Source organism: Peromyscus leucopus, chromosome 7, assembly GCF_004664715.2.
Source record: "Peromyscus leucopus breed LL Stock chromosome 7, UCI_PerLeu_2.1, whole genome shotgun sequence".
NCBI lineage: Eukaryota > Metazoa > Chordata > Mammalia > Rodentia > Cricetidae > Peromyscus > Peromyscus leucopus.
The window spans coordinates 102856321-102872948 of record NC_051069.1 but is presented as its reverse complement, the minus strand read 5'-3'; the positions used below and the strand labels follow the sequence as shown (position 1 = coordinate 102872948).

The 16628-nt window shown below is 42.8% G+C and overlaps 1 protein-coding gene across 1 annotated transcript in view; it reads right to left on the bottom strand.

The window, feature by feature from the left end:
- Dync1li1 (dynein cytoplasmic 1 light intermediate chain 1) overlaps positions 1-16628 on the bottom strand; it is a 33271-nt gene continuing 16643 nt past the window's right edge. Inside the window, exons 3-13 of the mRNA XM_028892989.2 lie at positions 16145-16261; positions 15247-15477; positions 12680-12849; positions 11778-11871; positions 9103-9238; positions 8501-8612; positions 6863-6922; positions 5290-5334; positions 4517-4637; positions 2724-2876; positions 1-872 (exon numbers count right to left, since the gene is read on the bottom strand). Coding sequence (XP_028748822.1) covers positions 760-872; positions 2724-2876; positions 4517-4637; positions 5290-5334; positions 6863-6922; positions 8501-8612; positions 9103-9238; positions 11778-11871; positions 12680-12849; positions 15247-15477; positions 16145-16261 — 1352 coding nt within the window. The 3' untranslated portion in view covers positions 1-759. The remainder of the gene's footprint in view (positions 873-2723; positions 2877-4516; positions 4638-5289; positions 5335-6862; positions 6923-8500; positions 8613-9102; positions 9239-11777; positions 11872-12679; positions 12850-15246; positions 15478-16144; positions 16262-16628) is intronic.

The following is a 16628-nucleotide window of genomic DNA, read 5'->3' as shown; positions in this document are numbered from 1 at the left end:
TTTGACCCTGACTGCAGAGAATAAATACTTTATTAACTGATTACAGTTGAAAGTCACGAACAAAAAGGAGTCTATTAAGGCAGAGCCATATATATATACATATATATATGTATAGACAACTGCAAAGCCGTTCTCTCTTTACATGTTCATAACTTCCGCAGCTCTCACACTCAGGTGCTGTGCTTTCTTTCGTGATTAGGAGCATCTTGGCCAATGGTTCTCGTCCTTTTGATGGTGACTTCAGAATCACAGAGTGAGACGACTGTGCCTCAGGTGTGACTACACTGCCGTTGGTGTGAGACCTGACAGCTGATCAGTGTTCTTCAGAAAAACACGGTATCTTTAAAAATGATTGGAATAGTCTTACCTAAAACAAGTTTAGACTTCTGAGTTAATCAACTGCCCAAATTACATATTTTTCTGCCCTTCCCTAAATGCTCCTGTATGGCTTACGTGGCCCAGAGAACAGGATCACCTAGTTCTATTGCAGTCTTATACAGTTTGAGTTTTTTTTTTTTTCAAAATCCAAAATTACTTCCTTTTGCAGAACAGCAATGCAAACAGTTATTCTACATAATGTAAAATTGTCTTTCTTCTGTGTAGCTCCTCTTTTCAAAATGGGCAGCCACGGGGGAAAAAAAAAAGGACATAAACTTTGTCTGTAAAAGCTTCCAGTCCCCTAATTCCAACTTGGAAGGAAAAGGCAGAGGCAAGCTGACGTTACCCAGAAGAATGAACAAATGGCTTTGTTTGGTATCTTCAGGAGGCTTCTCCTTCCGTAGGAGACGTAGGTGTTGTAGGAGAAACGGAAGCAGGTTTCCGTGTGATTCTGTCTAGCTCTGCGTGAACATCTGAGAGCACAGGCTTCTGGCCTACAGTGCATTTCAAAAAGAACAAGAGTTAGACATAGTCTTCTCCTAAAACTGGCCAGTGTTTTCACTGGCTTTACACTTTCTCCTAAGGCTGCCCATGGTGGCTAAGGCAGACAGCTGCTGAGTTCAAGGCTGAGGAGGCTCCACAGCAAGACCCGGTCTTGGGGGTGGGGGTGGCAAGAGAAAACAATAGCTAAGCAGGGTGGCCCATACCTATAATCTCAGCACTCAGGAGGCTGAGAAAGGTGGACTGCCAAAAGATCACGGCTAACCTCGACTACATAATGAGTTTGAGGCCCTATCTCAAAAAAAAAAAAAAAAAAAAAAAAAAAAAAAAACAAAACAAAACAAATAAACCTAACAATAAAAAATGTTATGGGCCGGGCGGTGGCGGCACACGCCTTTAATCCTAGCACTCGGGAGGCAGAGGCAGGTGGATCTCTGTGAGTTCAAGGCCAGCCTGGGCTACCAAGTGAGTCCCAGGAAAGGCGCAAAGCTACACAGAGAAACCCTGTCTCGAAAAATCAAAAAAAAAAAAAAAAGAAAAGAAAGAAAAAGAAAAAAAAATGTTATGTAGCCTACTAAATTATATAAACATCCTTAAAAATACAGGTCCTTGGGGACTGGACCTGCCTGGACTGGGTCTACCAGGTTGATCGCAGTCCTCGGGGGAGGCTTTGCCCTAGAGGAGGTGGGAATGGGGGGTGGCTGGGGGTAAGGGGAGGGGTGGGAGGGGGGAGAACAGGGGAACCTGTAGCTGATATGTAGAACTGAATGGTATTGTAAAATAAAATAAAAGGAAAAAAAAAAAAGAAATGGAATAAAGGGCCTGGTGACGTCAGGGAAAGTTCCCACCCAGTTGAATTCCAACTTGTAAAATGAATTAAAGAAAAGCTTAGAAAAAAAAAAATACAGGTCCTCCTTTTAAACTGAGGGGCAGTGCACTGGTAGCTATCATTTAACCTCACATGTGGTGTTGCTGTTTCTATTTTAGGGCACAGGGCAGTGAACAATCCAGCCAACAGCAGAGCTGGAGATCTGGAGAGAGGAGTAAGAACTGCCTCAAAATGAGCAGTGAATAGAAGTCAGGGGCCCAGAGCCCTCCTAACCTGCCAAGGGGTAACAGGTCTAACTCTCTGAAACTCCAGCCATTCTCCAATCTTTAAATATAGAGGTTGGTTTGAAGACTCAGCAGGTAAAGACACTTGCCAACAAGCCTGATGACCTGAGTTTGATCCTTGGGACCCAAATGGTAGAAGAAAACTGAAATCAGAAAGTTGTCTTTTGACCTCCCCACACAAATTTAACATAGAATCAGGACATGATCCAGGAACTCCAATCTCAAATATTGCCCCAACTAATTAAAAATGTAAGTTCACATAAAAATTAACATTCATAGCAACATTATTCAACATGGCCAAAAGAGAAAGGAAGGAAGGAGGAAAGGAGGGAGGGAGGGAGGGAGGGAGGGAAGGAGGGAGGGAGGGAGGAAGGAGAAGAAGAAACAGCAGCCAAATGAAATGTAGCTTATGCACATCACAAGGGTCTGTTATTGAGCCAAGGAAAGAAAGGAAGCTGTGACACAGGTCACTACATGAAGGAGCCTGAGAACAAAGAGAACGAGACACACTGCTAAGACTGCAGAGAAATGACGGCCAGCTAAGCAGCCCAGACAAGGTGACCAGCGGCCTAGACACTGGAAAGCATGGAAAGTTTGAATTTCTTCTGAGAGATGAACATGATCTGAAATTAGATTCTGGGACAGTTTCTAAAGTCACATGTGACTTCATCTGTCCGTCATACCCAGTAAGGCTACATTCCAAGAATAGTGCCCTGCTCAGGAAGCTCTACCTGACTTTTTGGCGGAGGGTGGCAAGCCGGTGCTTCCCCCTGCAGCCCCTCCTCCAGGACTGCCCCCGACCCCGGGGCCTCCAGGGGAGCCTGTCTTCTTACTCAACAGACTGTTGAAGAAGTTGGCCAGGACACCTTCGCTCGTTGCTCCAGCTTTAAAACAAACAAACAAAAAGCATTTTAGAACAAAGATTCCATTTTTTCATAAGTTATTACAAACTACTTATACTTTCATCTACTCACACACAAAAGTAATTGCAAAGATAGATTTTTACTCTTAATTTTATTCATTATTATTGTGTATGTGTACTGTCTGTCCTGTACACTGTGAATGTGTTGCTCTCATTGGTTGATAATAAAGCTGTTTGGCCAATGGTGAAGGTCAGGTGATATAATCAAACTGAAGGTGGAGATGAAGAAAGGCAAAGTTGAGGCAGATGCTGTGAGCAGCCCATGAAGCAAGATGAGAAGGCACCAGTAAGCCAGGGGCCATGTGGCAATACATAGGTTAATAGAAACGGGTTAATTTAAATGTAAGAGGTACTCAGTAATAAGCCTGAGCCATCAGCCAAGCATTTATAATTAATATAAGCCTCTGAGTGGTAATTTGGGAAGTGACTATTGGGTATAATCAGGCTTACAGGAGAGAAAGCTCCACCTCCAGTTACATATGTGTCTGATCTATAGATCTATGTGTGAGTCTGTGGGTGGTAATGGATGTGGCAACACTGTATATGTGTAGGCCAGAGACAACTTGATGGAGTTGGTTCTCTTTTTCACATTTAATGTGTTTAGGGTCTGTATTCAGGTGGCTGGGCTTGTGCAGCAAGTACTTTATTTGCTAAGCGATCTTGCCAGCCCTAAAGTGGTATTTTAAAGGCCAAAAGTATTTTTTATTTTATTTATATTATAGTGTGTGTGTATGTATGCATGTGGATCATATTGTGTAGAAGCCCACAGAGATCAGAAGAGGTATCAGATCCCCTGGACTCAGCAGCCATGCAAGTAATGGGAACTGAACCCAAGTCCTCAACAAAAGCAGCCAGTGCTCTTAACCACTGAGCCATCTTGGTAGCCCTGGTCCAAAATCATTTAAACATATGTGTTAGATGCTAATATATCTCTCCCTTCCCTTTTTAAATTCTTGTTTACTCATTCATTCTGAGATGCACCTGCCTCTGCATCTAGAGTGCTAGGGTTAAAGGCATGTGCCACCACTGACCAGCTACCTCTCCCTTCTAAAAGAGCTTCATAATCTTTTTTACATTTATTCTCTCTCTCTCTCTCTCTCTCTCTCTCTCTCTCTCTCTCTCTCTCTCTCTCTGTGTGTGTGTGTGTGTCCCCGTGTGTGTCCCCGTGTGTCCGTCCATGTGTGTGTGTGTGTGTCCGTGTGTCTGTGTGTCCGTGTGTCTGTGTGTGTAGGTTACAGGACAACTTTCAGGAGTGGTTTTCTCCTTCCACCATATGGGTCATTCTAGGGATTTAACTTGGGTTGTCAGGGTTGGTGGCAAGTACCTCTACCAGCTAAACCATTTCACCAACCCTAGGTTGCCTATTAACTATCAGAATTAATTTCTCCAATGTCTCCCATAGGAGAATAAGTAAAGCTTTCACCATGAACACAGTGATGCACTGAGAAGACACTGTGGTGTGTACAGCTGATTATGAGCTCCTATCTACCAAACAAAGCTTAGGAGTATGGAGCAGAAAAGGAAAACATTTTAGTAGATTCCAGACAAGCATGTTCATTATAAAATGTACTACACTGCTTCCTCCAAGAGACAGAGCTATACCTTTCATGTTCGGATCAATTTTTTTTGATCCCGCAGGGATGGGGGACACACTGGCAACATTGGATGACACAGATCTGTTTGGTGTTCGAGGGGAGCCTCCAGGGACTCTTGGTGAGGCATCCTAGGTAAAAATGAGAAAAGCACAAATACTAAAATTTAAAACCTTTACAATATTAAAAAACATTCTGCTACCATCCCTAGCTATACTACTAGCTTTTACACTACAACTCATTGATAAAAATGCCAATAATCCCAGTCTCATTATTAGGAACAGCACAGACCCATCATGTTTAGGATACCAATCACTGCACTAGTGGAGAGGGAGTAATGCATTGGATAATGAAGTGTAGCTCTGAGCACAAGCTTGGGAGACAGAGCTGGTTTCCCAGCTGCATGATCAGGAAGTCATGATGTCCTCCTAGTCCCATGACCCATCTACATCGTGGAACTATTCTGTAACAGGACTCCTCTGTAAGGCTGTCTTGAGGGTTTGTAAAAGAATACACACACAGTTTGTGTGGTGACATACAGTAATACATAGGTATAGAAGGAACATGGAAGAGATCTTTACATTTCAATGTTCTACAAAGGAGTACAGATTCTCTAAAAACATCTCACAATTCCAGAAGAATTACCAACTGAAGTTGATATTGAAGCATGCACACTGTGTGTGTGTGTGTGTGTGTGTGTGTGTGTGTGTGTGTGTGTGTTTAAGAGAACTACAACAGCATGTATTGAACATTAATAGTTTTGTCAAAGTCTGTAATACTGACCACAGGCCTTCCAGCTGCAGTTGGTGGTTGCTTTGCTAAAAGGGACTGGGGAGAAAAAAGAATTCTAGTTTAGACATGCATAGCTTACATTACTGTCTTTTTAAAGACAATATACACAGTTTTTTTTATTTTGTGTTATCTATTTATTTATTTATTTTTTGGTTTTTCGAGACAGGGTTTCTCTGTGTAGCTTTGTGCCTTTCCTGGAACTCGCTTTGGAGACCAGGCTGGCCTCAAACTCACAGAGATCCGCCTGGCTCTGCCTTCCAAGTGCTGGGATTAAAGGCGTGCACCACCATCGCCCGCCTTTTTTATTTTTTAAAGACAGGGTTTCTCTGTAGTCCTGGCTGTCCTGGAACTCACTCTGTAGACCACACTGGCCTCAAACTCAGAGATCTGCTTGCTCTGCCTCCTGAGTGCTGGGATTAAAGGTGTGTGCTACTAGCACCTAGCCACATCTTAACTTTTACATCTGTATGCACATTAACCTTAAAAGTAACCATGGGGCAGGCATAGTGATATACCTTTAATTTCAGCACTTCTAGCCCTCAAGAGGAAGAGCCAGGTGGATCCTTGTGAGTTCCAAGCCAGCCTGGTCTACACAATGAGTTCCAGGCCAGCTGGGACTATACAGTGAGACCGTGTGTCAAGAATAAATAAATTAGCCAGGTGATGGTAGTGCCCACCTTTAATGGAAGGTACAGGCAGGTGGATCTCTGTGAGTTCAAGGTCAGCCTGGTCTACAAAGCAAGTTCCAGGATAGCTAGGACTGTTATACAGAGAAATCCCGTCTCAAAAAGCCAACCAATCAATCAATCAATAAGTAAATAAATAAGAGGCTGGAAAGGTGGCTCAGCAGTTAGGAATACTAGTTGCTCTTCCAAGGACCCGGGTTCAATTGCCAGCACCCACACAGTAGCTCACAACCACCCAAACTCCAGTTCTAGGAGATCCTATAGCTCTCTTCTGACTTCCTTGGGCAGTAGGCACACACATAGCACATATACATATGTGCAAGCAAAAAATTCATATACAGAAAATATTTTTTTTTCCTTTTTTTTTTCTTTCTTTTTTTTTTTTTTTTTTTTTTTTTTTTTTTTTTTTTTTTTTTGTATTTTTAATTAATTTAATTTTAAAAAAAGTAAAAGCAGCTGGGTGGTGGTGGCACATGCCTTTAATCCCAGCACGTAGGAGGCAGAGGCAGGTGCATCTTTAGCCTGGTCTACAGAGTGAGTCCTAGGACAGCCAGGACTATACAGAGAAACCCTGTCTCACAAAACTAGAAAGTAAAATAAAATAAAAGCAACCTTTGGTATGATGGTTAATAGGGTAAAGACATCTGCCATCTAGCCTGATGACCTGAATTCAATTCCCAAGAGACCAACCCCCAAAACTCATCGTCAGTGGCATTCATACACACCTCACCCCACCTCATACACATTAAATAAACAAATAATGTAATAAAAATTTAAGGATATGATAGATATATAGATATGCACAGGGCTTGAAGGCAAGTTAAATCATCTTTGCATAATTAATTCTACAAAGACCCCCCTCTAACATGACTTCATACCTGTAACTTCATAAGAAACACTTGGTCATCTTCTGCCATGATCTCCTTTTCATGCACAAACTGAAAGGAGTAAGGTGAACGAAAGGAGTAAGTTGCATACATTTGCTACCACCACCCATAACTGTGTGTCTTAGACTAACTGAAAGACACTTTATCTCTTCTACATAAGTGATGCCCTAGCATGGTGTGTAATTTTGCTAGCTTTATACTGAAAAGCTACACACAACCAGTGACCAGGACCGAGCTGTATCCCCAGCTCTGACACTCTCCCTTCCTGTCTGAGCGTCCACTCCTACAGCAGCCCCTCAGGTCCAGTCTTCTGTGGCACCACACCCTGCTCATCTCCACACTTTCCATCACCACTCACGACCCATGTATTAGAGCTCATGTCGTTGTTTTAAGACAGCATCTCACTCTGCAGTCCAGGCTGGTTTGGGACTCATTATGTAGAGGAGGCTGGCCTCAAACATGTGGCAATCCTCCCAGCTGTTTCCAAAGAGCTGGGATTATAGGTGTGTACCACCAGGCCCAGTTATATTCCAGCTTATTATTATATGTGTATCCTTCTTCCTAGTTAGTACTTTGTACCTAAACAGTGCCCGAGTACAATGAATGAAAGAGAAGGATGCCATAAAGTGTAATCATGTTGGCTAAAGAGGGGGTGAGGGAGATGGCTCAGCAGTTAAGAATGTGGACTGATCCTGCAAAGGACCTGAGTTAGGTTTCCAACACCAACATCGGGAAGTTTGCAACTCAACTTGCTCTAACTCTAGCTCCAGGGGATCCAATGCCCTCTCCTGACCTCTATAGACAACTATGCTCCTGTGTACATACACCCACCCAACAAACATGCCTATATACAAATAAAAAGGGGAGCATTTTTGTATGGTTTTCTTTTATTTATTTAATAGATATCCAAACCAAATTAACATGCTGATTCATTTTTCACTGGAGCTTGCTTTTCTCACTACTTAACAACCCACACACAGAAGACAGAAGGTTCATAATATTTATTATAGCAATATTATTTTTTCCTAAAATGCTGCATTAAATCTGAGGAGAATTACATGTAAATATTCATTTTATGTCACTTCCAGAAACATCTATAGCTATATCTACCGACATTACCTATGTACAGCTTAATACAAAGTCATGATGAATACCTTAGAAAAGTACCTTCTGGAACCTGATTTAACAGTCCTAAAGTAAAACCTTAGCCAAGACTAAAACAAAATGGGAAGTTTTAGATAGCCATGAGCCAATACGGTGAGTATGCCTCAATGGGTAGAGTGGAGGAAGCTACTGTAGGGGTTGCCTTAGCTCTGGGAAGAGCTGTAGCCTCCCAAGTCCACAATCTCCATGTACTCTAAGTGCCCAAGATCCACACATCCACTCATATGGCTTCCAAAGTATGTTAGAAAGTGATTCAGATCTAGAGTATGAAATATAAAGATGGAAAGACTAATGTCCGGCAGCTGAGTAGTCGGCTGACATTTGCTGGGACAGGTGCATATGTGACACACACACTCAGCAATTCTCAGAACAGCTAAGGGGACCTTCTTCTGTACCCTTAACATTACAGACGACAGATTAACTCTCAGCTTAGGTCTAGATACTAAGACCATTTCTAAAACTTACCTTTCGGACAGGAGGTTTGGTTATGATGTCTTCAAAATTATCTTCTATTTTCAAAGTTTGAAAATTTTCATGTAATATTCCTATTTTCTTATCATTATCCCACCCTGCTGGACTGGAGAGAAATGCACATAAAACTATCAAATATTTACACTATCATTTTTTTCACTTAACCCATGGAACATTTTTGGGGAGTTAAGGGAGCACAGCACTATGGATTGGACATGTGGCAGCTTAGTGCATACAGTAAAGTGCTCTACCATTGAGCTAGAGAGGGACCAATCTCGGGACCTCATGCATGCTAGAGAAGCATTCTACCAGCCCCTCCCACAAGACTGTAAAACCAAGTCCACATTCCATTTTGGTCATCATATACTCTAACAGCTGAATACACAGATGCACTAATACGGCACCTCACAGACAATTAGCTAAAACAGCACAGAACTTGCAAAAGACAGGCAGTAAACTGAGATGTAGGTCCAGACAGGTTATAAACAAACTATCTATCCCCACCCACTTGTCACGTGGGCCTCCCAGTCCCATCTCAAAAGGGAACACAGAGCCTGAGCAACAGCACATTATAAACTGTACTTGAGCACACTTACATAAACACTGCATCCTTTTCAACCACCACAGCAGGGATCTTGTAGGGGAACCCGTACAGCTTCTGGACGATGTATTTATAAACTAAGTCTATGTTCTTGTTCTCTTTTACTGAAGTGTAAATAAGCGCTGCACCATCTAGTCATCTCATTAAGGAAAAAAGCATGAGATTCATGAAGGTACCATAAACCATGTTTTCAGCTTAACATGCACATCCATATGCACAGTGACTTAGGAGGAAGTATCCAGGGTATCTAATATGATGATACACTTAGCATGAAGTTCTGAATTACCCAGCACTCAGGAAGGAGAAGCAGGAGGACCAGAAGTTCAAAGTCATCTTCAGCTATACAGAGAGTTTAAAGCCAGTCTGTGATATGTGAGACTGTCTCAAAAAATTTTTTTTTCAAAAGTAAAAAATACTTATATGCTATAAGGAAAATAAGATTTTTTTTTATAATTTAGTTTAGGAGGGTAGGTGTTTCATGAGGCTAAGAACTATAAGTAAATTTAACAATAATGACACCACTACCATATTTAAAGCACATGAAAATGCTGGGCATGGCAGGACACATCTGGCATCACAGCACCAAGGAGGCTGAGGCAGAAGGATCATCAGTTTGCAACCAGCCTGGATCACATAGTGATGCCTTGTCTTAAAGGGGAATGGACGGGAGCAGGGGCTTAAGAAATGGTATGAGGGGTAAGAGTGCTTCCTGTGAAAGCAAGAGGACTCAGGTTCAAATCCAGCAACCATCTGGATCTAAAAGCTAAATATGTGGGAGGCAGAGACAGGTGGACCCCAGGAGCTTGTTGGCTGGCCTAGCCTCCTGACTGGTGATCTTCAGATTCAGTAAGAAACCCTGTCTCAAAAGATAAGGTCAAAGAAGACACCAGCATTCTCCATACACATATATGGCATGGACAAATAGACCACACACACACACACACACACACACACACACACACGGATGGACGGACAGACTGACTGGATGGATGGATGGATGGATACAGCTTTTTGGATTTTGAGACAGGGTTTCAGGATGTAGACCAGACGGCCTTGAACTCATTATACAGCCCAGGCTAGCCTCAAACTCCATTCTATTGTCTCAGCCTCCTAGGTGCTGGGATTACAGGCATGCTCCACCATGCCTGGCATAGTTTTCGATCAGGTAGACTGACCATATACTACATTGGAATTTTCACGTATATCTGTGTATTAGTTGCTTTTCTGTTGCTGTGGTAAAGCACCAGAACTAAGGCAACTTATAGAAGGAACAGTTTATTTGGCTTACAGTTCCAGAGGGAGAACAGCCTGGCATGACAGGGAGGCATGGCAACAAGCAGCAGGATGGAGCAGGATGCCAGCTCACATCCTTTACCACAAGCACAAAATAGAAAACAAGTCTGTGCGTATTTTAATCAATCTATCCATTTATCTGTCTATCTATCTATCTATGGCACGTACTTATAGGTATCATACGTAATTTTAGGTAAATATAAAATACTATGGTTCCCAGGCTCTGTTGGGGGCTTGCTTGTGTGGAGTGTGTGTGTGTGTGTGTGTGTGTGTGTGTGTGTGTGTGTGTGTGTTTTGGAGACAGACTGTGTAGTCTAGGCTAGCCTAGAACTTAAAGCCTCCTGTGTCAGTCTCCAGGTACTTGGGTTACAGGCTGTCCCTCTACACCAAGCCCATCTGCAGTGGCACACTTCCTCCAACAAGGCCACACGGTCTAACCTCCTCCACCAGCACTACCAACTGGGAACCAGTATTCGAACAGATGAGCCTCTGGGGAACAGTCTCTCTCAAGCCACCACAACCTGATAATTATTTTCTTAGGCACAATTCTTTAGACATGGCAAATTAACGCTACATGTTTCAATTCTTGCCTTGACATGTAACAGAGCAGGCAAGAGCCATCAGTTGTGCCCCTCTTCCCAATCTTTTCCCCAATTCTTTAACGAACCATCCCTTTAGTGTGCTACTATAGACACAAAGAGGCTTCTGTAATGACCCTTTTTCTTCAGCTCACATGTACTGACTTCAGAAAAACAACGTGTCTGTTTTAAAAAAAAAAAAAAATCAACACTGTAGATGTTGACCCAGATGGCTTTTTTCATAGGGAGATGCCCTTTCTGAAAAGGACCCACCCAGAGCTGAGTGTAGAGGTACAGCCCATAATCCTGACACTTAGAGGCTGACTCTCTCTCTCTCTCTCTCTCTCTCTCTCTCTCTCTCTCTCTCTCTCTCTCTCTCTCTCACTCTCTCTCTCTCACTCACTCACCCCCACACACACACACACACACACCCCAAAACTCCAGAGAAAAGCAGCCAACCCCCTCCCCCAGCCTGGGGATGTCCTGCTCATTCTCTCACTAGACACCTTTTGAGTCCCATAAAAGTCCTTTGTATCTCTGTGCCCTTCTCCCAAGACGGAGACTTGAGAACAAACCTGCTCAGGACCAGCTTTGAATAAGTCTGTTTTCTCCCATTTACTTCTGTCTCCATCTCCCATATTTTCAACAGAGCAGAGAGAGCAGCACATACTTAACCCTACACTAACACCTCAGAACACCTGCATGTAAGTGACCTGGCAAGTGGACCGGTGGACTAACACTCACAGACTTTCTAAAGCCATCTTAATAGGTCTGCTTGTGGGGCACTATTAAAGGATACACTGTAAACAGAACTTGCGGATGTGTGACTGGATAAAATCGAAGTGTTCATCTCTGTAGTCATGCTCTTTCTCCAATACACTAATGGCATCACACTGTGGACATAAAGCAATCGTAAGACGCATTGCAGTAACTTTAATTTAAACACTGAAATCCAATAGGATAATGTAAACAACCAACAGTTCAATGTTTGAGAAGAGAACGTAACAAGTTACCAGTACACTATGGTAACCGAACTAACAGAACCTGGAATATCAACAGAGACATCCTAAACAGCACTGGCTTCTGTGTTACACTCCATCTGGCCAGGATGCTGCAGACAGTTTCACTACATGAAAGAATAAAGACCAACAGACTTATGTCCAGTTGTCACATCTGCCATTTAGCCACTAATCTCCTAAATGAATGAGCTCATCCAACCCTACTTCAGCTCCCCAGAACACAGCTGTGTATTCCCCTCCCCTAGCTATGTAGCAAAGGCTGGTCTGGAACTCATGAGCTTCCCACTTCCTAAAAACTGGGATCCAGGTGTATGCCACCATGCCCAGTAAGCCAACAGACTTTGAAAACATGATTCTGTCAGCGCCTTTTAATAAATACACAACAAGTTCTTAATAATGGCATACCAACATTACATAACAGGTGATAAAAGTCAGCTGTAGCCGGACAGTGGTGGCACACGCTTTTAATCCCAGTACTGGGGAGGCAGAGGTAGATGGATCTGTGACTTTGGGGCCAGCCTAGTCTACAGAGTAAGTTCCAGGACAGGTTCCAAAGCTACACAGAGAAACTCTATCTCGAAACCCCCCCCCCCAAAAAAAAACAAAAAGTCATCTAGGAAAACTAACACCCCCAAAACAAAGCAGCTGCATGCTGTTCGAGACTCCCAGGAAGCAAACTGACCTTTGTGCAGACCACAAGTACCGGGAGACCCAGGTTGTGTGTGAGTGTGTCTGCACCCAGGGGGAGGACAACGCTGTCATCTCTGTCCTCCTGCGCAGCTGTGGCTCTTCGCTGAGGGGAAGCTGGGAAGTCTTCTCCTGGCTCCACATACTCTTGGAAGTCTCTAACCACTGCAAATCCAAGTGAAGATGGTTAGAAATGGCATGAGGTGAGCCTCCGCTATTTCTGGCACAATCTAAATCTATTTTTTTCTGGGCTTAGATAGGAGAAGAAACAAAAACTGACTTTATGGGCCCATGTTACTGGTTTTTTGGTTTTGTTTTGTTTTTGTTTTTTCGAGACAGGGTTTCTCTGTAGCTTTGCACCTTTCCTGGATCTCACTCTGTAGACCAGGCTGGCCTCGAACTCACAGAGATCCACCTGCCTCTGCCTCCCAAGTGCTGGGATTAAAGGCGTGCACCACCACTGCCAGGCTCACATTACTGGTTTTACAGCACAATTCCCCACTGACGACTCTACACAGTGGGGGGCTCTGTGCAGGGTCAGTTAGTTGTATAGGACTTTGGAGGCCAGAGAGATGGCTCAGTGGTAAAGGTAGCTACTGCCAAGCCTGGTGACTGAATTTGATACCTGGGACCCACAAAGTGGAAGGAGAGAACCAACTCCTACCAATTGTTCTCTGACCTCCACAATTGCAGTTGCACCTGGATCCACACACACAAGTAAAAAAATACAAGCTGATTGTGTTTAGTGTGTATCCTGCATACAGTCTCCACATGTGTACAGTGCACGTGCATACGCGCATGCACATACACACACACACATACACACACACACACACACACACACACACACACTGAACCTTATGCCCCCTGCCTTCTCTAAAGGCCAGACACTGCAGGAATCAGAGAACACTAAATAAGGGAGAAAAGGAACCTACAACTCAAGCATAGTGCTGGGGCTGCAGAGATGGCTCAGCACATAAGAGCACTGGCTGCTCTTCCAGAGGACCTGAGTTCAATTCTCAGCATCCACAAGGTGACTCACAATCGTCTGTAACTTCAGTTGCAAGGGATCGGATGCCCTCTTCTGGTCTCCACACACATGGCACAAAGACAGACATGCATGCAAAACATCCATACACATAAAATAAAAATTTTAAATTAAAAAAACAAACAAACAGTGCTTACTGGGCATGGGAGAATACACCTGTTTTTCTAGCATAACCTGAGTGGGAGTAATTCAGACTGTCCTTAAATCCTCCTGCTTCAGCCTACAGGGTGCTAGGATTATAGGCATGAGCCACCACATTCAGCTGGGTACTTCTTTCTCTTGCAAGAGGTTTTCCCTATGTAGCTCAGGCTGGCCTGGAACCCACCTCAACCTCCTGAGTACTGGGATAATAGGTAAGCAACCATGTCTGCATGAAACAGATCTTAATCAAGTATGTCCACAATTCCTTACCTACTGAGGAGTTTCTAACAGGGGCTGGGGAGATGCCTAAGTTGGAAAAGCACTTGTTGGGCACGCATGAGGACCTGAGTTCAGATCTTCACACTCATATAAAAGCTAGGCCCAGTGACACATATTTGTAATCCAAGCACTCAGAATGCAGAGACAAGCTAGCCAAGCTGAAGACGTGAGCTACAAGTTCAGCAAGAGACCATGTCTCAAAACATAAGGTGGAGAGGCTGGAAAGATGGCTCAGCATTTAAAATCACATATTGCTCTTGCAGAATTTGGTTCTCAGCACCATGGGCAGTTCACACTGTTGTAACTCCAGCTCTAGGGGATCCAAAGTCTTTCCCTGGACTCTGTTAAGGATCTGCATCACATGTGTACATTTCTTAAAACATACACACGGAATTAAAATAAAGGGGATCTACACGCACATGTCTACACAAACTCACACATAACACACAGGAGTATGAACTAGAAGCACACACGGTTCTAGAACAAGCACGGATTAGGGGTTGGGGCAGGAAAATGACTCCACGGGCTACAACCATCAATGAAAGAAAACTACAGATTAAAATCTTTGAGGACAGTCAGGTGTGTGGCATATGCCTGTAATCTCAGCATTGGGGAAGAAAAGCATGGAGATTTCAAGTTTGAATCCAATCTAAGCTACAAAGGGAGACACTGTACCAAAACCAAACAAACATATATGTAACATTCTAATGTACTCTGTAAATAACAAAATCAACTTAACATCTTTTTATTTATTTTAACATCTTTTCATACTGACAAAGTTGATAAGACTACTTACTACTAGTCACAAAATCTCTGGAAGTGAGCAACTGAAGAAAGGTTCACATTTTTAGCCTTTCAAATGACCTTTCAAAATGAATACACAGCAATAAAACACACTTCTACCAAAGAATTTACTGTATTATATATATTAAATATTAAAAGTCAGTGCATTATTCAAGTTGAATTTCAAAATGATAGTCATATTGTATTTCCTTCACGGAATCTTGTTTGTAGAAAAGACAATCAAAATGATTTTTATAGTCAACTAAGATAGCTCCATCAGAAGCCCCTGCTAGTATTTCTTGACCACTCACACTTCTGCTCCATTTCTTTCATCTCCTCGGGGGGTATTTTCAGCTTGTCAACGTGTTCCCTCACCACGCTTGCCCACTTCTGTAAGGAATCCAAAGCAGTCCAAGGCTTTGACATATCAACGACCAGTATAACCAGAGTGTCCTTCAGAGAAAGAGCATCCAGGGAGAACTTGAGTAGCCCTTTGTGATACAGGTCTCCATCCAAGATCCATACATTACATCTCGTTTGATCTATAAAGACAAAAGAATATACACCATTTCTTCTGGTAGCACTGTTAAGTCATTTCATTATCCACAAGAGATGTCTGTTATAATCAACAAAGTTCAACTATTTGGGTCAAGTCTGGCAATTCAGAAAGGCCTAAAATGATGTAACAGGTGACTATAGGACAGAGCACCCCTTCTCTATTTCCTATTCCTTAATCCAGGGCAAGACATTAAATACCACGTTCACATTTTACCATCAGCAGATAGAGATGTACATACTCAAGAAATTACACAAAAAGGATAATGTCCTATAGAAGAAAGAAAGACTGAGCAAATGAAAACAACTATGGGGATGATTACATTATTACGGGAAAATGAGGAAGAGGTGAAAAGGGGGTAGGCAAAACAATCACCACTGTGCAGGAGAACCAACTTCAAAACTGAGGTGTTTTTTTTTTAAGGATAGCGAGAGGGCTAACATTCCACATGAGGGTGCTATAAGTTGCTTAAAGCCATACAATCTGAAACCCGACTTCACATCATCAGATGTCTAGACATAACTATTCACTGACCCAAGTGACATCCCAGATCTGCTGAGCAATGACAAACTGGAGAAAAGCCAACTGCAATGGAGAACAGCAGGGTCCCCCCAAGTTGACTTCAGGAGGCCAGTGTCACACAAGCCACTTACCATCCCGGTCTTCATCATGCACGTTTAAATACAAATACTCCAGGCCTCTTCCTTTCTTGTACTCCTCTATTCCCTGAATTTTTCTTATTAAGCTTGTTTTTCCAGCTCCATCTTCACCTAGATAGATAATTTTTAAAAAAGAAGAGAAAAAGTCTGTTTTAATTCTAATATGGACCAAGGACACTTCTCGGCACCATTGAAAAGCAAGCTCAAGTGGCATCAGCCACAAAAACAATCCGATGGAAGATAGATGGGCAGCTGCACCATTGAAGACAAAGTCTCCATATCAAACTCCCTTCTCCCCCAGTACTGCCACCACTTTTGGTAAATCTTTTCCATCCTGCTATAAATGATGTCTTCTGTGGGGACAAAGTGGGATGTCATAGCATCAGGAAATGCCACATTTACATCATCCTAGTTTAATCTATAAGGAGCAAAGGGCTCCTCTTAGCCTTCAGTCTGAAGAATCTCAGCTACAAAGAGA